The 22,703-nt window shown below is 39.9% G+C and overlaps 1 protein-coding gene across 1 annotated transcript; it reads right to left on the bottom strand.

The window, feature by feature from the left end:
* Positions 1-8,195: 8,195 nt before the first annotated feature.
* On the bottom strand, positions 8,196-20,922 carry RAB21 (RAB21, member RAS oncogene family). The gene is made up of 7 exons (XM_049792079.1): positions 20,750-20,922; positions 13,894-13,953; positions 13,603-13,710; positions 12,026-12,089; positions 11,147-11,201; positions 10,624-10,712; positions 8,196-9,714 (listed from the first exon to the last, which is right to left on the bottom strand). The coding sequence occupies exons 1-7, from the start codon at positions 20,894-20,896 to the stop codon at positions 9,575-9,577; spliced, it is 663 nt and encodes a 220-aa protein (XP_049648036.1). The 5' UTR covers positions 20,897-20,922; the 3' UTR covers positions 8,196-9,574.
* Positions 20,923-22,703: the final 1,781 nt, after the last annotated feature.

Below are 22,703 nucleotides of genomic sequence, written 5' to 3'. Positions count from 1 at the left end.
ATGCTCAACCACATGAAAACCTGGCCTGCACAAGACAAGTGCGGATTCTGTCATCACAGGCTTAATTTGTACAAACAAAACCCCTGCAGAAATAAAAGAAAACCAGAAATAAACAGTGCCAAAAATATCTTTTCCTTTGACCTTTTTTTCTGCTCACAGGAAATAGATATATTCCAAGACTTGCTTTGACAGATGCATCCCACAGTTTTTCCAGGTTACTCCAGTTTGTCACAGATCAGACAGTAAATGGGGTGCCATCCTGGACTCTGGGTGCAGCAGGACACCCAGGAGAAAGCTGCAGAGCAGGCTTCTCTTGAGTTCTTCATAGTCTAAGAGTTACCAGTCCTTAGCGTTAATGATGTTATAGACAATAAAGTAGATATCCCAGGATTTAGCTGTCACATGCTCTTGTTTTCCACATACCAGAGGAAAAGGTAAAAAAAAAGAATCCTCCTGTCCTGCTCCACAATTAGAAGAGCAGAAGGGAGAGCAGGCTTTGGCTACTTCCGTTCATGTCAACGAGTAAGCCTGGGGTACTGACCTACAGTCAGCCTTGCTGTTTAATCATTAGCATGCTCTTTTATATAACTTATCACCCATACCATTTAAGGCTTCTCACACTAATACCTAGACACAGCATGAGGAACAGCACAGCCACTCCAAGCAGGGAGTACATAAATATGACTTAAAGGGCAGAAGGGGACTTGACCACCTGGATGAAAGCTGTACTGTGCCATTTGCTTTCGAGGCCAGAGCACCTTATGCACCCTGGCCTAATTTATTTGCCAGTAAAAACGTAGCCTGTGTGACCAGTTAGGATCTTCTCTACTCACTGTCTCTACCTCAGTGTAGAAACTGAGAAGTGAAGATACAATAGCCTTTCTAACCTGTTCCTCTAAGAAAACACAAAAACCCGTAACCTGCACCAGTAGAGCACATGGGTGTAGTAGTGTTCCACGCCTGGCTGCCTTCTGCCACAAGGTTAGACAAGGAGAAGGACAAAGAAATTAAGTATGTACTGACTGAAATTAAAAGGAAGGAAATCCCATTCCCCAGCAGCATTTATTTGTATTTAGAGAGTGAAGGCATAGAGACATAACAGGACATGAGGGCAGTACACTGCATAATGAGCTTTCTTCAAGTATTTGCACTCTGTCACACTTAGTTTATCCATAACCACAGCTGGGAGTTACTGTTTGTGAACCTGGTATTTTTTATCTATACATATCAAGCATTAATAGAATTCCAGAATATGAAACAACCCAAAACATACAAGATTTGTCCTAAGAAAGCATTACAGTTGGTACAACTGATCACAAGTTTACAATAGTTTTCTTCTCTCAGTAGGACAAGAAACTTTTTTTAAAATATAAAAGCAAAGCAGATAACCAATATGAAATGCTCAGCATTTGTCATGCAAGTAGAGATTGATGATTGCATCAGCCTCCACAGAGGCTAGTTGGAAGCTATCCGAGAGTGATGACTAAACAGAAACTGATCCGTTGTTTGCAGATTGGCAGAGACTAGTATTGCCAGAGCTAGGAATGCAGAAAGCAAAGACAAATAGTAGTAACCCCATTGCTTCTACATATGCATTACAACACCACTAACAGGCAACATTTCCTGGAAAGAGCAGGAAACTAACGGAACAATTGTTTTAGGGTGGGGGTAGGCAATGCTGTATTTCATCCCAGCCATTCAAAAAGCAATGCTAAGGATGGCTCTGTGTTACTAACACAATACTTCCTTCCTTCTCTTAACTCGCCATCATAATCCACTTCAGAGATAGCTCCATCTGCCATACAAGCAAGCTGAAATCCCTAAATCCCTGAAAAAGAATCTGCATCCCATGATGCCAAGCACTGCAGTATCCACATACTGAAAGAATGGTCAATGCCTTGCAGGCTCCCACCAAAGTACAATTCAGTGTCATTTTAAGCCTCAAACCAACTTCTCTAACCAGTATGGGCACATCTTACAGTTGATGATTGTTTTGCAATTACTCTATGTTACAAAACAATGGGAAAGTAGACTGGCAATCGGAGGTGCATTGGATACTCTGCTGCCTCTTGCTATTTGAAACATTCACCACAGGAGTCAGATTGCAGGGTGTAACTACAGGCAGGACGCTTGCTCTTCAACATTTAATATAGCCCCTTTAATGAGATGCTGACAGACCTTGGAAAGACTAGATCTGTGAAGGAACTACACTTACTCTAAAAAGCTCTTAAGATTTCAGTTTCCTGACCAAAAAATTCTCACCAAATAGAAAATACACTTTCTGACACAAAGACAGTAGGATATAGCTACTGACTTTTTAAAAGTGCCAGCAAAAGGACTAAGAACAGCCAAAGCAGGAACTGTGCAAAATCCTCTTACCTTGCCCTGCTTTTTCCTGTTGCTTGCTCTTTCCACTTACAATGTCCATCCAGTTCAAACCCACTGCATCAGCTGAACAGCACTTTTCACTAGGGAAGTGTGCACACACATTCATTGTGGTGGTAGGACATCAGTAGGATACAAACACGTAACAGGCAGAAAATTCCCAGTCTTGAGCCTTCCATGTTTGACTTGGTTTTGCTGCTCCCTTAGTATACAGGCAGCATGCCTGGGGCTATCATTAAACTGGCTGATGGGGTTCAACAGCAACTGCTCCTTCCTCACGGACTGTTCTGGGCTGCCAGGGACCAGTTTTGAGAATCAAAGCTGCGTTTTTATGGGTCCCTGCTCACACTAGTCTCTGGACTACATGTTAGCATAATGTAGAGCAACCTCACTGAGCCTGGTTTGGCATCTTAAAGCCATCTTTCATCACATCATACTCAGACGGGTTCAGAATTTGTAACAAAAAAACCCTGCGGTTTTTACCAGTTTTTACCAAATCTCTTCGTAAGCCAGGCCACTGCCCCCCAACCTCCAGTAATTTTGGGGCCACTTTTATTACAGACTGTTCATCAAGTTTCAAATTCTGTGACTTACTAAAATTGTAAGAGATCACAATTTTCAGATATGACAGTAGCAAGAATTTCCAGCTGTTTTCTTGTATCAATTTTCAGTACACATTTTTCCCCCTTTCTATTGATCCAATTCCACTTACATGCATTTTCACTTTTAATATCAGGCATTGATAGAATAGCAGACATGCTAAAGAAGTTCTTGTTTCCCTAGTTGATTGATCACTTGGAATTAATTTATCACAGAAGTATCTTCATGTAAATGCACTGATACATAAAATACTCTAAGACATATTTAAGAACTCCAGCTGCAGCAATGCACTGGGAAAGTTAAGGTTTGTGAAGCCTCTGCTAGAAAATATTTTAATATGTTTTTTTCAAAATTTCTTTTATCCAGAAATGCCATGTAGAATATTCCTACAACATTTGACAATGCCAAGTTACCCAATATTAAAAATGCTATGTCCTTTTCAGTGTTGGCTTTTGCCCTGCTAACATTTTCTCTGGGTTCAAAGAAAAGTATTCTATTTCATTGAGCCTGATAAGTTCAGTGAGCTTATCTGATGAGAAAATCCAGTAAGACAATCATCATAATGCCTGTATGATCAAATAGCACTGACAGCACTTAAATCTTTAGTTATCAAGTGCTTTCCTCTTCTGTTTCCACTAAGAAAAGCCTGATTAGGCAGTTTCCTGTTCTGAAAAAGAGAAACTACTTGTTCTCTTCCACTAGGAGTCCCAAATGTGTTGACCTTTCAGAATGGAGTAATGGTTAACTTGAAGAAGGGTCTGCAATTTAACAGTTTCAACAGCTCAAAAGAGATCTGTTACATGAGTTTGGGTATGTCACAGGATATCAACTACTTGGCAACAGGTAAGAAAGTAGTCCTTGCTCTCTCCAATCCTCTCAACTTGGACATCTTCTAAGACACTTCCAATATCCAGGAAACAGGAGTCAGAGGTAGCAAGGACTCACCATTAAACTTCCAATATTCTCTCTTCACTGGTTTGGAGGCAAGATACGACCAATTGTTGGGGAAGACTGTTGCAATACTGCTACTCATCATCCTTTGTTGTCATGCTTTCAAATTGCATTGCTTCTGGGTGACCTACAATGAAGTACTAAAATCCCCTGCAAGAGATCAGTGAGACTAGATACACTGAAAAAAATGACATGTCAAGAAATAAGAACAGCTCATCTTGAGAAAAAACAACATTCTCAAACCAAGAGGAACTGGGTATTACTGCTGTAGTACCTATCCCTGTCTGAAAGAGCTAGAGAAGCAAGCAGAGAACCTGTATGTTTCCCTTCTTGTACAGGGAGATCTCCAGCACCAAAAGTTTCCTGTAGTAGTAATTCATTAACAATGAGGATCAGTGCAGCCAACAAGCAGGAAGAGAGGGACAGAAGCCCTCTTTTCACACTCTGCAGCTGCACCAGGTCATGCTGCTTGCCCGAGTGCACAAAGCAGAGGAAATAGATGGAAACAATTATTTTTGCAGTCTATCTTTCAACATCCTGGTATTGAATAAATACCATCAAAGCTCCAAACTGTCCAGTGGAGAATGAGTATGCAGTTCCTCCCTAGTCACAGACATTATTTTGAGGCTGTAGAATACGCCAATCAATTGAAGGTTTTGGCCAAGTTTGGTAAACTTAAGTCTTGGGGAAAAATTAAGAATCAAAAGAGATCAGCTTGAAATAAATTTTCATTTTGGAATTAGAGCAATTTATCATTTTACTCAGATTACAGTAAAACTTTCTCCAAGCTAAAATATTTTCAGTTATCTTGGACAGAATAATCTTTGTCATAATGGTGACAGTTTCATAGATTCTCACTTTTCAAGCCATCTCAAGACAAACATTCCAGATCCTCCTCAACTCTCAAAACCATTTCTCCATCTCATTCTGCAGTGGCCAATGACAGCTCCAAAAACACAAGAAGGAAGAGTATACATTGTTATTATTTGATAGAAAAAGCGTAAATTCAGTAGACAGGTACTGAGATGCACAGGTTTGTCCTAAATAGAGGAAAAAATCCTGGCATTGAGCAGAATCCCCCAAAGAGTAGTATGAGCAACAGCGCCCAGCACTGTTAAAAGAGAGCTAGTTTGGGGGCTTTCTTGAGCTTGTGCAGCACCTAGCGCCAAAGATTTTGGTCTTCATCTGCAGCTCCTCGACACAACTGTGGGTAAAAGTTACCCTCACTGCAAGATATATTTCCTGACTTCCTAAGCTTTGATGCAAACTAAGATTAACAAAGCCAGTTAATGGTAAACTCACATATTAGCATATTCTAATTAAGTTTTAAGTAGGTTAGAATTGTGTCTGAAAGCCTGTTCAAAGTTAGTTATATTCTCTTTAGTGAAGCAAAAATGGTATTTCACAGAAGGAAAAACAACCTAGTAAGTAATCTTAGAGAAGTCTTGAATTAGACAACTAACATTGCTAAGAGATGCCAGCAACTCCACCAAGAAATGGTTAGCTCAGCACCTTGCTCAGCAGCCCACTGCCAGCACCTTCAGTTTTACCAGTACCTTCAGTTTTTCCAACCTCCCTTTTTCTTTCTGCTTCTCCTTTTCCTTCCATAAAAAGGAGAAAAATGAGAGGTGGCCAGCTCCAACTCTCTTATTCCCCCACTCTGTCATTCATACCACTAAAATGCTTTCAGCTTGTGGAGATTCCAGACCTCCATTTGTCCTCAAGCAGAACTCCCATTCCTCTTACCTTCTTTCAACTGTTTTTTTCTGACAGCATCCAACATTTTCAGAGAACTCCATTTGAGCTCCAACCACCTTCCATGACCTCATACCTTTCTGCAAAACTTTTTTCATCTGGCTTGGAATCTAAAGTAGAAATTGAATTACTAGGTTCTTCAAGAGCTGTAGGCAGAAGTACAAGTTAAACACCTAGAACAACAAAAGTGGCAGGATAGAAAAGGCTAAGGGATACTTTTTAATGTGGTAGTAAGCAAGAACACCTGTCCACAATGTTTGAACATTGGAGAAAAAGCATGTAATCAAGGCAACACTCAATTACTTTACTGTTTCAAGAGACCAGCCAGTACAATTCATCTGGACATTGGATGTCCCCATCTTGGAACTGTATGTGAGACCACTGCAAACCAGATGAAGTCATCACCCTCAGTCTTTACAGCTAGTTACACTCATCTCCAAGTACCACATATCTGAACTTATTAGAGTATCCTTGTCTGAATCAGTCCAGCTAGTCTTTTATAACTTCTGAACTCTACTCTAAGTGCAAAAAGACAGTGTCCATAAATAACTCCTAATAGAGACAACACACTGCTGCATTAAAGTGTTTGGACTTTGGTTTGTTAAATTTTATTTCAGCAAGTGATAAAGTTTCATAGGTAGCTGAAGTATTCATAACAGCAGCATCAAGATTGTGAGCAAGTACTTAAAGTTGTTTTGGAAAGGTATTTATAGTAAGTTAGACCTTTTCTATTATGGTATATGAGTAATCTTTGTCAAGATTTACTCTGAGGAAGTGTGCTCAATGTTGACTTACATGTTGTAGCAGGTGTCTGGCTGATTCTATCTATCCCACAATAGAGGTACTTTCTAGACAGACGTAGTTGTTCTCTTGCACTCTTCTCAGAGGAAAGAGAAATAGCTTACTTGTTTTCCAGCAACAGAAGTTCGCAACAAGAAAACAGTTTTCCTTAAGACATACAAACCAGGCAATCTAGATAGATGCCAGCAAATGCACCACTCTTGAAAACCAAGCCACACAGTGGTAACACCAGGTTACTTGAGTAAGATCCTGCTCAAATATAGAAAGCCAAGCTATCTGTGCTTTCCTATACAGTTAATTCAAAGAACACCCTAGATATCTTCAGCAAAGATGCTTTTTCCTGGAACTCTCATGTTTTGTCTGCTAACAACGAACAGCTGAAGTTTTACATTAATCAGTCTAAACAATCCATAAAAGTTTTTACTTGTGTCTTGGAAACCAACTCTCCTGACTTCATGAAGCTATACTACTTTTGTAAGGTAACATAATGATACTCTGCTAAGCACGGGTTTTAAGTTCCTTAAGTAAAGTCCGACCAAACTGCAGCTTAGACAAGGAGGTTTCCAGAGAGTATTTTTCATGCTGTAGCTTAAGAAAGAAAAGTAACTTCTGAGAATTTATTTTAAAAAATTTTTGCTAATAGCAACCAGAACCTTTATAATCATACAAAATTGTGGGCTCCCTTACTCCCACCAAAGTTTTCAGTAGTAATGGTTTTAGTTTTCTAAGAGACTTAAGGGTTAGTTACCATCAACATCACTTTGTTAGTTTTGTAATTGGTAGAAGTCACACAGAATGCCCTTATCACAGAATACACTAAAGAAAAACTATTTAGCTGCAGGCAGAAAGTTATATTCTACACACTGCTTCTACTTCAAAGCAGTCAAACATAACATTCTCTTGGGTACACACATACTATTAATTTCCAGACCAGAACTGTATCTGTCCAACGAAGTGGAGAAAGCTCTGCTCTGGCAAGAAGACATATGCTCTGGTGTAAGTAAGCCCCTGTGACTCATCTGCTGATCAAGTCTAGTTGTGGTTGGGTTGGTTTTTTTTTTTTTCTATCTCTGCAAAAAACCCACAAAATTTTAATTAAAACAATCTGGAACTCTTATTATGAGGAGATTCCAGTCTTGAACATAGTCTTACCAATTTCATTCCTCTTATCAATATTGTATCACTTACAAGACTGACTTTCATCTAACTGTATGGATTTGAAGTTACTGGGTTTAGATCCAACTGACCATTTTTTCAACTTTGGTAAGGCTCACTGTTAAGTTGGATATGAGAATGTTAATTTAATAGTGTTGCTGCATATACACACATCTAATCATGAATTTTAGATTCACACCAAAGCTCTATGCAGTCAAGAAACTTTATCTTCATTAGCATGAACAGGTCACCTTTGTCCATTATGCATACAATAATGTCAGAAGAGCACAGCAATAGTAGCTTAAGAGAAAGTATCTACACCACAGTTTAGGCAGAAAGGGAAAAAACGCACCAGGACCAGTCTGTATCAAAGCTATCTATTATTTCAGAGAAAATAAAAATCAGACTGGAGACAGCACGCTTCTCTTACATTATCAGAGTGATTAGTTACTACTACTCCTTTTGTGCATCAGAACATACCCACACCATTCAGTGCATTCATATGCAATACTAATTCTACCCTTTAGAGAAAGGAAGGCCAAGGAATATTCTATTTTGTCATAGACATCACCTTTACTGTTTTTCCAAGCATGACAACTTAAGTAAAAAAAGTCAGAGCACAAAACATTTTGAAGTTTCAGCTACCACCATTTGTGTTCGTTTGTGATAGTAGTTTATACATTTTTTTGTGAAAACCCTCCTCCCAAAACTTAAGTGGGCTTCAAAACGCTTTACAAGAGAAAGAGCAAGTCAGGAGTTAAATTCTGTTCTGTCTAGTATCCCCAAAGTTACAATTACATCTGGCAAGTTTCATATCTTCCATTTAATCACTCCAAATCAGAAGCAGTTCTAGTTAACGCCAATTCATTTGTTCACTCAAGCCCTCCAATACCGTGGGGGGGGGTGGGGGGGGGGGGTGGGGGAATGCTCATTAATAGCTTATAATGCTGTCTTGGGACACATGTATTAATGCAGCTTAAGAGTTTCCCATGCATCTGGTTTATTGGCTACCAGACAGATGAGGGCTAAAGTTGCTTTGACTTTCTGGGGATATTCTGAGAGGCCAAAGTAACTGCAGAGGCAAGATATATGCATGCGCCAACTGTTTTAGCTGGGAGTCAAATACCTCAATGTTAAACAGCAGTCTACGGAAGCATTCTCTTCCCACTAAGGGGGTACTGTAAATACTGCTCCTCACCAGAAAAGTCTTAAAAAATGCTGTAGCTATGAATGTACCAAAAAGAGCTGTCTTCAGGTAGGGGGAATAGAACGAGCAATTCAACAGTACACATGAAAAGCTTGCATCTTTCACTGACTTATTCACTTCACAATCACTGACAAGACTGATGTACATATTTCTGCACCTGCAATTGTAAAAGCAGATAAAATATTTAATATGTAATTTACAATGTATTTTACCAGCTTGGCATACAGGATGAACAGAATATATCAAAGTAGTTGACAGTTATAGGCTTGTGAAGGCCCTGCAAAAATATTACTTCAGATATCTGCTAATTTAAAAAAAAAATCAATTTGCATTTTAGAAGTGATACAATTCAATCTACCACAAAATACAAAGAGCTGCAAAAACGTATACCATTCCAACAACAATGTATATAAGTTATTAAATAATGATCTGATTTAAAAGAATATAAATGAAGCCTTTAAGTAGGTCTTTTCTACATGCATATTATTCCTCATTAAAGAAAAATATGTAAAAAGGCCATTGGTAATTGCTTTGTTAACCACTGTAGAAAATGCCAATTCTCTGGTCACAGACGCCACTAGTTTAGCACTTAAGGTCTCTGCAGTGTTACATGTGATTATTTTTAAATACTGTTAATTCTATTACTCCATTGGTAAAGAATGCGTGACTTGGAATATGGCAGTCTTCATATTGAGAGGGCAGTGATGCACAGTTTTATAATTATCCAGAAGAACAGCACCCTCCACTGCTCTGTACTTGTGGCTCGTCATCAATGATCTGTACACCTCGCCTTGCTATTCCTGACTGACTGGAACCATTGCCTCTTGCTCTTTCATCCACTTGAGCAGTTTCTATCATTCCTGTAAAGGAAGAAATGTATTACATGACATTCCACTACATTTTCACACAAGACTGAGATCTTAAATCTATTTGAGTTATATGCACAAAGTTCAGCAAGACTAGTTCTCCTATTCGTTATGCAGAAGTAAGTACTTAGGTATCACATAGCACAGCTGCAAGAACATACTTAAATCTTCTTCCTAAAGCACCAAACATCCAGCAGCTCCTGTTGACTAAGGGAGACCTTAGATGCTCAGATGTTCTGGAGTTAGTGACTTCAAAAGCTAGATTTATGCACCCATATCAAGAACATTCTGTTAAAAAAGAAAACAAACAAGAAACCCCACACACCACATATACCACCCCATACACCCCCCCCAAAAAACCCAACCTACTCTTCAGACATGCAGGTGAAGTTTTGCTTAAATTCTTGTATCATAAGAACACAATGAATAGGACAACTTGACTGTGTTATAACATGTTTATCCTACACTCCATGATCTTCGCCATTTGCTTAGACTGCTGTGTAAAATTTGCATCATTTCAACTTCAAGTTTATGATTTGTAATCAACATCATTTAAGAAGATTTTTGAAAGAGGTTGAAACAGAGGGTTTGAAGCAGGCAACAGGGAGACCAGTCACATGAAGTTTGATGTTACTATTTACACATGCAGAGTGAAACAGCAGTCAGTGCTCCAACAAATGACAACGACATTTTTGGAGTATAGCATGAATTTGCAATATTTTAAGCATCCATACATCAAGCTTCCATAGCTGTTACAGTACATAGGTGGCTTGAATTAGACTCAGATGAAGTCAGTTCTTAGTAATAGTTTACATTAAGGCTTCTCTGTATCATTTTAAGCATTCTGAAGCCTTGAGCATTTTGTGAATGAGCTCTTTACCAACAAAGCTAGATAATACCTACTTTTACAAAGGTCAAGAAACAGTTCTTCAATTCCTTTGTTCTGTTTAGCTGAAGTATGATAATGTTTTGCTCCAACAGATTCAGCATACCTGTAGGAATGCAGATACAGAACTTCACTGTACTAAAGAACTCAATCTTTCTAAGCCACTTTACACGAAGCAAAAACATGATCACAAGAGGTTTTATTCCAAGTTCAGAGTTAATCTACACATGCTGATTTAATGTAAAAAGGGAATTATGTGGTTAAAACTGCCATGATTGTTGAAAAACACTAGATGAAATAAAGAAAGTTTCATGTCTAGAAATGCATTGAAACTGTAAATGTTGACTTTAATCATGCACAGCTCTCAAGTTATACTTTGGTGAGTAAGGACATTCTGTGACTGATACCAACAGAACACTTAACACAGCACCCAACAAGGCACTGCTGGTTTATGCCTGCCAGTTGTTAACAGCTTCACAAGTTTATTACTGCAGCATAATTCTGCAATGACTATTTCTATTAATAACTGGCGTGACTTACGTTTCTGCTTCTTGCACTGAAACATGTCTCTCTTTTTCCAAGTCTATTTTGTTACCTGTTGGAAACAAGTTAATCTTTCAAGTCTTCGTACTAAAAATTACCCAAAAGAAAGCAGTCATGTAATCATTGTACCCCATCATTTTCTCACAAGCTGTCCCAGTAAAGACTGACTCTTACTGAAGTCTCAATTTAGAGCACAATGATATGATTTAAGAATCTCCTTTCGCTCAAGCATTTACAGGCAATAAAGTTCTACCTCTCTAGAGAGATCAGAAGAGCTAAATACCATATAAGCGACAGGTTAGCCTTTTGCTTTTCTTTTGTAAATCATCAGCAGCTTATCTGTGCTGCATAGGTAGTTTTTGGAGAACATCCATACATCTATCCTCCCGGAAGTGTTTTAATCACTATATCTGATTTTAAATCTAAACCCAGTATTTCTGTTTGCATTGAAATATCCAAGCTTTAAGACTCCACACACACCCCCCCCCCCGCCCCAAGCACTTGATTATGAAAACAGACAAGCATCCAGTCTATGCCACTAAGAACGGTAAAAAAACAAGACGTCTGAATACTTGCAAGAAGGATAACACACATTTGAGGTTTATGTTTCTCTTTGTTAAACTGCAGTCTGCAGGTGTCTGTACTATGCACTTCTGACACGGTATATCATTAAACAGGCTGTTTTTCAAAACCAATTCCTATTTTCCTCAATGTGACCACTGAAACTTCTAGCTCCAACTGAATTTTAAATATTAAATTAACATAAGATTTACCCCTTCACATGTACAAGCTGTCAAAGGAGTGTTTAGAAGATGCTATTAATCAAAAGAAACATTTCTGATTGTCAGCATCACATGTTAAAAAAGAAAGACTTACCTACTATACATAAACAGATTTCATTTCCCAACATTTTTCTTAATTCCTTTACCCAGTTTTTTACCTGCAAAAAGAGCAGAAGTTTATTTTCACTTGATATACTACTAGCTCAGGCACTGCGGAACTGACCCATTCCATTCATTAACTGTTTACTCTAAACTAGGAACAACACAGATGGACAAAATATTCTTTAGATGGCTATGCCTGGCTCTTGTTCAGCAGGTTTTAGTTTGCAGTTGAAATTAAGAGCAAATGACTTAGATAAAGTGGTTCAATTACTCCAGAAATATAACTCACCACACTCATGTTAGCCCCACTCCAAAGAACAAGTTCACTGCATTGGCCACTTTAGGTCAGGCATGAGATCTTTTATCAACAGGCACTTACTGACAGATCACAAATGGTACTCTAAAGGTAGAGGTACCTGAACTGAGTTGTTCAGGTTAGATTATAACAGATGTTTGCTTCCTGAGAGAACAGATAGGACAAGAGTGTCGAGTCAGCTGATGGTACGGTATTTGTCAATTCTGTTGTCATGCTTTGAAGTTGTATGATCACTGCATTGACTTAGGGACTGCTATTTTAAGGGAATTTAAGTCATGAGGAAAAGCAATCACTTCAAGAACCTAAAAATAGTCAGGATACATGATACAGAGGTAGTTATGCAGTAACTTCTGCAAATTAACCTTCCCTTTTTTTTCCAAGAATAAATGTTTTAATATCACAGAATTTTACTAAGTAGTGCCTTTTCATGCTGAGCCCAAGTTGACTCACAAGTCATCACAATTCTGCAGATGAGCAGCAAGAGTTTAACTGTTAGCACAAGTGCTTTACTTGCCCTACATCAGACTATTAAAATACTTCAGCTGTTGTGGAACTATACCTTTACACTACTTCTATCACTGCTAACCCAAGCCTTGCCCATAAAAGCACAATTTCTTACTCCTCTACACAGAAGTCCTACTAGTTCTGCCACAAGCTAACCAGAGACGAACTCACTTAGGAAAGAGTGTCACCATTTTTTCAGCTGGAACATCGTAGAGTGATAGTGCTGATTTGACACAGGGTTGAAAAAACCTCACCTGCTCAGACTGATCAACTAATACTGCTATAAAATAATTAGCCATCAAATTTCAGGTTTTGATGAGGATCTGAAGTCCAAATATTTATTATCACTGAAAAAGTAGTGTTTCCACTATCATGTATTGCAATTTCAGACTTCAGATCTGTAAAAAGTCATGTCACTTAATATCTTCTAGTAATTTGGTTTATACAGTAGAGATCAGTATTGCATACTATCACAACAGCACTGGTTTAAGTTTATAGCCTGTCACAGGTAACTTGCACATCTAATTCTCTGGTGTTCTTTGAATACCTCTGCTAGAACTTTAGTAGACTGAAAAAGTCAGCCTTCAAAAGAATATTAATAAGGGATATACTTCCATTATATGGTCTAAATTTGCAGATGTAATATATATTGCTATTGCTAAAACCAGAAGATTCCCATTTACACACTCTTATCACAGATTATCTTTCAATCAGTTTACATCTGACAGAGGTAAAAATCTGTCCAGTACCTTTTGAAAAGAGTCTTCATCTGTTATATCATATACTAGGATAGCGCCATTAGAATCCCTGTAGTAGATCGGCCCCAATGCATGAAATCTTTCTTGACCAGCTGTATCCTGCATTTAAAATACACTTGTTAGCATTTAAGACAAAGCAAACAATACTTCAAGAAACTCCAAATACTTTGAAATTTTACTATATTAAGAAGTGTCTTACATTTAAGTTCTAGTAAACCTAAATAATCTTTCATGAAAATATTCTATTTAGCTAGGGGAGGGAAAATAGGAAAGTAAACGTACCCATATTGCAAGGTTTACTCTTTTCCCACCAATATTTAGCTTCTTTGTAAGAAAAGATGCCTGGAAAGCAAAACAGATTAAAGTTAAGTTTTACACACAAATGTCTCATTTGACTTCAGATTAATTTACTAATAAAAACATCTGAATCAATAAAAGACAGATTTTTGGATCAAAATACTCTTTAAGCCAGAAGGCTGAGTCAATACTAAACCAGTTAGTCATTTCACTAGTTTGCCAGGAGTCTATTCTAAATAAATTTGGCTTAAGCCAACCATTTACTACATATTTTTGCTGTTGTTTTGAATGACTTGGAAAGGATAAGAGAGTTGTGTGGAAAGAGTCTGAATTCACAACACTGATAAATCTAAGCTGAACTTGAATCATTTTACAAGCATACATGAAGTTTGGGTAGGAACCAGCCTAACAGGATTTTTAATTTGCAGGAATTAGGCAAAGTAGTTCACTGTTAGTGAGCTACTAGAACAAAATAAAATAGTTTGAGTTTATTGCTAGAAGTCTCAGAACACTAGTATTCTGCAAGTCTCCTTGTCTGTATCTTTTCCCTTTAGATGAAGCGAGCCCACAACTCTTCCCTTCTGTTTCTGAGGGCTTTTTTAGGGCAGGTGTGGTTTGTGTTGCTTCTCAGCTAACACAGAAGGAAAGCAAGTAGCAGGGTAAGAAAAGCCTCAGAATAAGCATACAAGCTGCTCTAAGAATTCCACTACATTATCTTCTGAAAATGTTTTTCAGGACCAGAGCATATTGCAAGGCTAGTCTAATTTCAGTAACTCAAGAGTGTGTCTGTTCTTCTCCAAGCCTGCATGATCCATGTTTTCAACCACCACCTCCGTTACCGAGTGTATAACTGGGTGGCTAAAAAGGGGTATAATTCAAGTTTAACAGGCTAGAACAGGGTCTGAAGGAGTTGATACATTAGGAATATGCTCCCCCCGTTCTGAAAACTGGCAGTAACAGGTTAACATCAGACAATTCTGTTGCCACATGTTCACTTTTGCTCAATATGAGCTCTCTGTATAAGCACTGACCAGGCATTGAACTAAAAGTCATGTGTATGTGGAAAGTGTCATGGGCCAGATCAGGTGCTTGAACCAGCTTGCTGCTTAACTACACAAGCAACCAGTACGCACACAGACGACCACGGTAGTTCAATTTACACCGGCCAAAACTGCTGTGAAAGTGCCTCTCTGGAGTGCTGCCTGTATTACAGTTAAAGTCATCCAACACTCAGCTGCTAGAGCAGCTCCTGTTCTTCAGCTACTTCCCCAACATCAACTCTGGCACCTGTATGACCTAGGGTGAAATGATTCAAGAAACTTTTCTTCTTTTTTTGAAGTAAACTGTACCTTCCCCCAAAGCCTTCCAGAAAGTCTGATTAACAACAGACAGAGAAAAGACAGACCAGAGGAAAGAAAAATGAGAAACTATCCAAAAGCAGGTAGCAAAGAGCTAATCATTATGACCACTGTATTCAACATAACTACAGCATTAATAAAAAGCTACCCCTTCAGTCTACAGTGAGGTGGCATAAGTCATCTTCAGAAAAAGTTCCAGACAGCGTGTTAAAACTATTTAACACTCTAACCAACTTCTGTAACAGCAGAGTAGCAAATCTTAAATATCAGGAAAACTTTAATTCGTTAATCAAAAACTCTGCAGAAAGTTGTTTATGGCTTTCAGCTAGCTGTCCCTAAGGATCATCTAATCAGCATCTAGTCTTCATATCATAATTCGTTCTACCACACCAGAGTTTAAAAGCTAAAAGCTTAGAGGTGACTTCAGAAGTTTTAATTCACCAACACTTGGGCCATATTAAAGGAAGGTATGGTTAGGCACAACGAATCAAGCTTACCTGACAATATTTTATTGATCTGCTGTACTACATTACTTGATATGCTATTGTAAATCTCAAAGGAAAAAGCTCTTCTGAGCACCGTTTGCTTTTGTCACAACACTGACAATCAAGTCTGCTCAGTTGCTATGAGTTTCACGTAAGTGTTTGAGAATCACGTTTCTGGACCGAAAGGCAGAAAAATCGTTCACAGAAACAGAATTTATATTTAAAAAAACCCACAGAACTCAGTACCCATAAAGTTATAACATCATGGCTTTAGACATTAGCCCAATTGATAGTACAGATATCTTTACTATCTGACAGAGCAAATATTAAAGGAGGCTTATCCCCACTGGTAAGTTTTGCTTAAGTATCAACAGTCCTTCAGGTCACTACAGCCTTTGATAGCAATACTATCTTTTAACACTAAGAGTAGAATATTTCTCCTATATACCCAAGTATTAGAAGACCCATACATTCAAGTAAGGCTTTTTAGTGTCTCCCACAAAAAAACCCAAAAAATAATCACAGGACACTGGCAAGAGTATTTAGCATTGGGCTACTGTACTCGCTCTCTATATTAAAACTTGATGAATTTGTACTAATTAAGACTTTAGGCAGACTCAAACTTAGTCCCCTAACCAAAAAAGGAGAGACAATATCCTATATCAGATATCCTGATTACAAGCAAGTTTGTCTAAAAAGCTTGCCCAATAACAAGACTGGAACCTCATATTTGAAGTAGTCATGGTTAGTAATGAGCAGAAGCTTTTGTGAACATGCTGTGAGAAACAGCCAATACTATATTACAGATTAAACACTTCATTCGTCTTCATTGTGTTCATATAATTGAAGAATATAGTTAGCAGGCTCCATCCTTGAATTAATAAGTATGGGCAAGTTTGGCATATTTGCCATTAGTAAAGTGCCTTTTACAGCCGCAGTGGCAAACATGCCAAAGACAAACCACCTAACACCTACCTTTTAACACCCCCCCCCCCCCCCCCCTTCAAGTTCTATTTGTCTCATGGAAGAGCAAGGTTAATACTCTTCATTCATTCTGAGGTTAGAGAGCAAAAAAACAAATCAGGTGAACAGCAGGACTATGCATTTTTTAGAAATCTGGGAGGAACCCAACATGGAAGGAAGAACCTTAACTACTGTTTTGAGATAGTTTAGGAGCCTAGTTTAAGGAAAAGGTCAGCTACCAAGAGCATCAAAGCCTTTGAAATCAGGACAGTCTTGACAGCATTAGGTAGTTACACATAGAAGAGGATTCAACATTGTTTCTAATCTCCCAAGAATTTACCAAATTGAGTACTACAGATTTAAGTCCAAGTTATGACTCGACTTACAGTCAGTAACTCTTTTCCATATTATTTTCATTACTATGACAATTCATTCTTGCTAGGACTTTCAAAAACCCACAAATATATAGGACCACAGTTAATTCAAAAGATAAGTAATCTCAAATATCTCTTTGACATAAGCTACTAATTCTGGTATTTTTACTCTAGTGTCTTATGACTGGTCTGAAGACTACTTACACACTTAGAAGAAAAGGATAATGCAATTATGAGGAGCTAAAATTCCATTCTCTTTATGTGCCTGTAGCAAGTCTTTTCTTTTAATTCTTTCTTCTAAGAGCTCAGTTTCACTCATCCATCAGACCCTGTTAGGAACTGACAAAGGGGCCCAAGTAGAACACAAGGAAGACTCAGCTGGAAAAGATTCTCTTGAAAGTCACTGAATAAAAGCAGATGTGTATCACCTACCCCTCTACTACCTCATCTTCAACAGAGGCAAGCCAGGCATACCAACGCCCCATATAGCGCTGAACCTCCTTGTGTTGTCTTCCCCCCACCCCAGCTATCTTAGAGGGCCAAGACAGCTTTTCCAGGTTATGCAAGTCCAGCAAAGCAATCAGGATCTGTATAGGATTATTAGCACCACGTCAGCAGCTCTCTTGGGTTGGATATTTTGCAGTTCTCCACACATTTGAGAGATTATTACACGAAAGTTGTATTCATCTTGAGTAATTAACTAACAGAAAGTGTCTACCCAAATTTAAAAAAAAATAAATTTTGACAGTAGATTTATTATTGGAGTAATTCCAGCACAGTTCTCTTGGTATCAATTTATAGCTTAGCATTACTTTATCAAGATGAAAGCACTGACCTCAATATTTCAATCAATGGGAACCAATTCTAACTGTCCCACCAGGTCTGACAACAGGTTATGGATTGTGTTCATTGTTTGCAAAAAAACTCTACCTTTCTTGCATCAACTTTTTCACATTATTTTAGGTAAATGTTTTCTTATGTGAATCAGTAGCAACCTTAATTTCAATTTGCAGGTCATCAATACCTTAAGTAGAGGACTTGAAGCTAACATAACTACAGCAACACATCCCAGCAGCCTCTTAACCTCACAGGAAGTTCCAGTTCACCATTTCCCTCTAGCTAGCATTTAGGGAAGGGGGACGTGGAAAGAAGAGAAACAGCTCCCTTTTGCTAAAAGCCTTCTGTTACTAGCACAAAAGAAAACTCTCCTATTTGGGTGTACACAGGTTAACTTCACAAGAGAATAATACTTAACTGTTAGAATTCAGACAGGAAAGCATAGATATACATCCGATGAAAGATAACCACACTGACTAATTTAAAGACTTCCTGTGCTCGCCCCCATCACCGGGCTCAGACTGCAGGAAGCACCAGCCAACATCATTAAATAAAGTTTCCAGAAGGCTACAGTCTCACCCCCCCTTTTTGTTGCAATCATACTGGAATAGAGTACTACACAGTACTTTCTTTTTTCTAAGTCAGAGATTACCATGGATGGAGAACCTCTTGTCTCAGTATCTACTGATCTTTTCATATGATTCATCACTGTGGCTCCTTTGCTGAATCAGGAGCTAAGTATTTATCTAATTTTGGCTTTATTGGAACAGAAGTAATTTGGTGCAATAATTTGAACTGATGCCATGAAACACAGCCGCCTTACCAGATTAAGCCTTTAATCTTAAAAAAAAAGATGTTTTGCAAAAATGTCACTTCATTGATTAATCAGATATCCTAGTTTCTTCTTATCCTATTTTTTAAGGGATGTTTTAATTTGCTAGTGGAAGAACTTGCTAAAACTTTCTTCTAGAACTGTAAGACATAGGAAAACAAGAATAATAAAGATAATACTTCACAAGTGCACATGATGTGCAGCAAGATTCAACAGCAACTGACATTGTATTTTACAATCAGCAAGATGTATATGTGGCTAAGGAGGCTCAGAACAGAAAAGCAAACAAGTTGAGAAACACAGTGCAGTCAGTTAAAAGATACAGGTAGCAACCAGAAACCTAATCACAGTGGAGAAACAAAATCTCAGTATCAAGTGCGATCATGTACTTCCACTGCTCTACAAGCACACAGCCCCACCCCCAGACAGATAAACCCGAAAGCTCTCAAGCTATCGTATCTAGAGACATTTTCCTGTCAACATTTTGGAGGCATTTAAAGGTCCATTTTATGACATCTGCGACCCCGAGTCTGTATTTCAACTCACTTTTTGCTTCTAATTTTAGGTTTTCCACTACAAATCTAAATAAACACAGTTAACAAGAAAACCATCAAGCCGCATCACACGACAAACTACTCAGCTCTACTCTTTCTACATGGGATATCAGAATTCAATATCAGAATTCAGCTATACACAATCATTTTGATGCACTTTAAACGATTATTTGCTCAATGCTACACTTCAGATGAAAATTACAACTGCAGCTCTGACACCTACAAGCTACTAGTCATTTCTGTAGCATAGAGAATATTAATTACCTCTATGGCAATCAGAACTACAATCAGCTTACCATAAATACCACACCATGCCTAGTAACCCTACCAATAGATTGATCCAACAGCAGGGTATGCGCATAGGGTAATGAAGTTTAAAACATGTTCTTTTTAGCTCTTACAGCAAAAATGGAGCAACAGTATCTGTTTATGAAACATTCACTGTATTGTTTCTAGTGCACCTCTAACATTTCTTTGGTTTTAAGGGAAAGTTTCACTATTAAATACTTCCGGATACCCAGCCCACAAGAATTTTCCCCTAAACATGCAGGAATAGTGCACAACTACCCTACAGCTCTTTTTTGGCATCACCTACTATTTATTCTGTACTTCACGGAACTTCAACAGTAATTCAAAACCCACTAGTGGCCCACATGGTGGCAGGGTTTGTTTGTTTATTTTTAAAAAAAAACAAACATATGAAGAGCAGTATACATTACAGGGCTAAAACCACACTTTCACGTACATGCGCACAACTGCTAAGAAAGATGCTGTGCAACTGGAATAACTGCAAATAAAAAGGTTAAGCAAGCAGAGACATCCCAAAAGACTTAACATACAACCCACTGAGAACCAGGCCAAAATTCAGGGAGATAACGTGACAAACAAGTAAGCCTTAAGAATCTTTTCCGTTATTGAATTATAAACCTTAATCTGAAAGACCATTTTGTGAAACCTGTTCTCTTTGAACAGTAGTATTTAGGTAGTTCAAGGGTTAGGATTTGAGAGCATGAGGAAGACTATCATTAACAGAAACGCAGCACGTACGAAACACTTAGTCATCAGTCCGCTACCAATGATGACAGGAACATTACTTTCAAACAATACTTCCCAAAATTCAAACGAAGACATTCATACACATAACTGGAAAAAACGAGCAGTTAGCATTCAAAATAGAAGCGAGGCCTTTTAAGTACCGAAAGCTTAAGCCCGAGGCGTAAAAAGAACCCAGAAAACCACCTTCCAGCAAACTCGGCAGGGGACAGCCACCATTTAAAGAGCGGCAGCGGGTCGCTCCGGCCACGGGCGGGCTGGCACCGGCCAACAACCCTCGAAAGTGCACCAGGGAAGGGGAGAAGAGCAGCGGATCCTCCCCGCCCAACACAACCCCGTCCCCGGTAGCTCGGGGCAGGGGCTCCCCGCCCGGCCCGGCCCGCACCTGCAGGGTGGTGATGTGTTTATCGTTGAACTTGTTCTCGCAGTAGCGTAGCACCAGGGAGGTCTTTCCCACGCAACCCTCCCCGAGCAAAACCACCTTGAAGGAAAAACTGCGGCCCCCGGCCGCCGCGCCGGCCCCCGCCGCCATCCGCGCCCCGCCGTCCGCCGCCGCCGCCGCCGCCTCACATCAACGGTCCGCAACGCGGCCGCGGGGCGCCGCCGCCCACCGGGACGGAGACTAGCGGGAGCGGGGAGCGAGAGAGGATGCGGGGAAGGAGAGAGGAAGGCACCACCGGAGGAACGGAGCTGAGGGAAAAGACGCCGAGAACCACGACACCCCCCTCCGCCGACGGCGCCGCTGCCCCTAATGGCGTCTTCTTCCTCCTACGTCACGCGCGGCTCGGTCACGCGCACAGACCCCCCCCCGCCTCCCTCACGCCGCCGAACCAATGAGAGGGGCGGACACCGCCACGGCGGAGAGAAGGCCCCGCCCAAGAGCGGCGGAGGGGAGGGGGCGGGGCGTGAGAGGGGAGGGGCGGGGCCTGCGTCGGAGGGCGGGGCGGCGGGGGGGGGAGGTGGCACCTGCGCCTCAGGCCGCTGCCGCGGGCGGGGCGGGTTGGGCCGGGCCGGTTGCGGCAGCGGGTGGGGTTTTTTGTTTGGGTTTTTTTGTTTGTTTGTTTTTCTTTTGCCCGTAAAAGGCGGCTGGGCCGGGGGCAGCTGGCTGCGGAGGTCCGCCGTGGGGCGGGAGGGAGTTTCTCCTCAGGTCTGGCCCCGCGTGTTTCCCCAAAATACCCGCCGGTCCGCCAAAAGACGTCGTGAGGGGAGCGATGAGGCAGGCGGCGGGGGGGGGGGGGGCGGTCCAGGCCCGAGCGTAACAAACAGCTTTACCATAGAAACTGAGGTAAACCCTCGGTGAGATTTACTGGCGGGGATGAATTTGCATTTAAATGTCATTTTAAGGCTTTCAAGTGTACCCACCGAGCACCTCCCTGTGAGCAGGAGAGCAAAGCCTCTGACAAACAGACCGTGGACGTCACGAGCGCTGGTTTTGTTCCACCTTCAGCAGCCCTATGCATGTGAACTAAGTTCCGTGAGACTCTACATGTTTGCAAAAAAACAGGCCGTAATAAGATGCTTTCCAACAGAGATGTGAGAGGAGGCGATGAAAAAGGCACAAGAAAAGTGTTCTTCTGTTGAGTTCCTTGATTGTACTGGTGGCATTTCATACACTCAAGAACTAGATAACTGCCTTGGAAAATGGGGTATCATTCCTTAATTAAAAGCAATCCTCACAATCCAAGCCAAACTACTGCAGCGTAACTTCTCTCTAGTGATCATTTAGTGGTAAGAAAATTAATGCTTATGAAAAGGCATCATAGCGCAATTTCCTTTTTTCTCTGTCAGATGCTATTCATGTTCTCTTGTGTGAGAAAGAGTAAAGAACAGCGAATGCATCCAAGAGAACAAAGATCAGATTTCCTGAAGCAAGAAGCCTCATTACTGAACAGCGTTACATTCACATACAAAATGGATTGTTTTTATTTTCTCCAGATGTAAATAAAGTAAACCTTTTTATTTTATCCAGATGTAAATAAAGGAAATGGGTCAAGGTGGAAATCAATGCGGACACAATCTTCAGGAGTATCTTTTCTTTAAGTAAATTCCCAGTTTTATTAGCACAGAAGTGGTTTCAGCACGTTACTATAAAAATACTGTCTTGCTGGAAAGCTGGCTTCTGTCACTCATGCCTTCTGCATACAGGCAGTAAAGCTGACTGGCGTGTTAGTTCTTCTCTCAGGCTGAATAGAAGAAGGAGGTAAGATTGGCTTTGGATTAAGGTTGCCAGAGACAATGGAAATCGATGCTCATGAGCACAAGCTGCTTGCAGGGCCCAGCAGGTTGAGGCTTTCCTGGGTAACTGGTGGCAAATGCATCTGCTGAGACACAGGGCTCTG

The sequence above is a fragment of the Accipiter gentilis genome, chromosome 34 (assembly GCF_929443795.1).
Source record: "Accipiter gentilis chromosome 34, bAccGen1.1, whole genome shotgun sequence".
In the NCBI taxonomy this organism is placed as follows: domain Eukaryota; kingdom Metazoa; phylum Chordata; class Aves; order Accipitriformes; family Accipitridae; genus Astur; species Astur gentilis.
The sequence above is the reverse complement of the archived record's forward strand: the minus strand, read 5'-3'. Positions and strand labels throughout refer to the sequence as shown.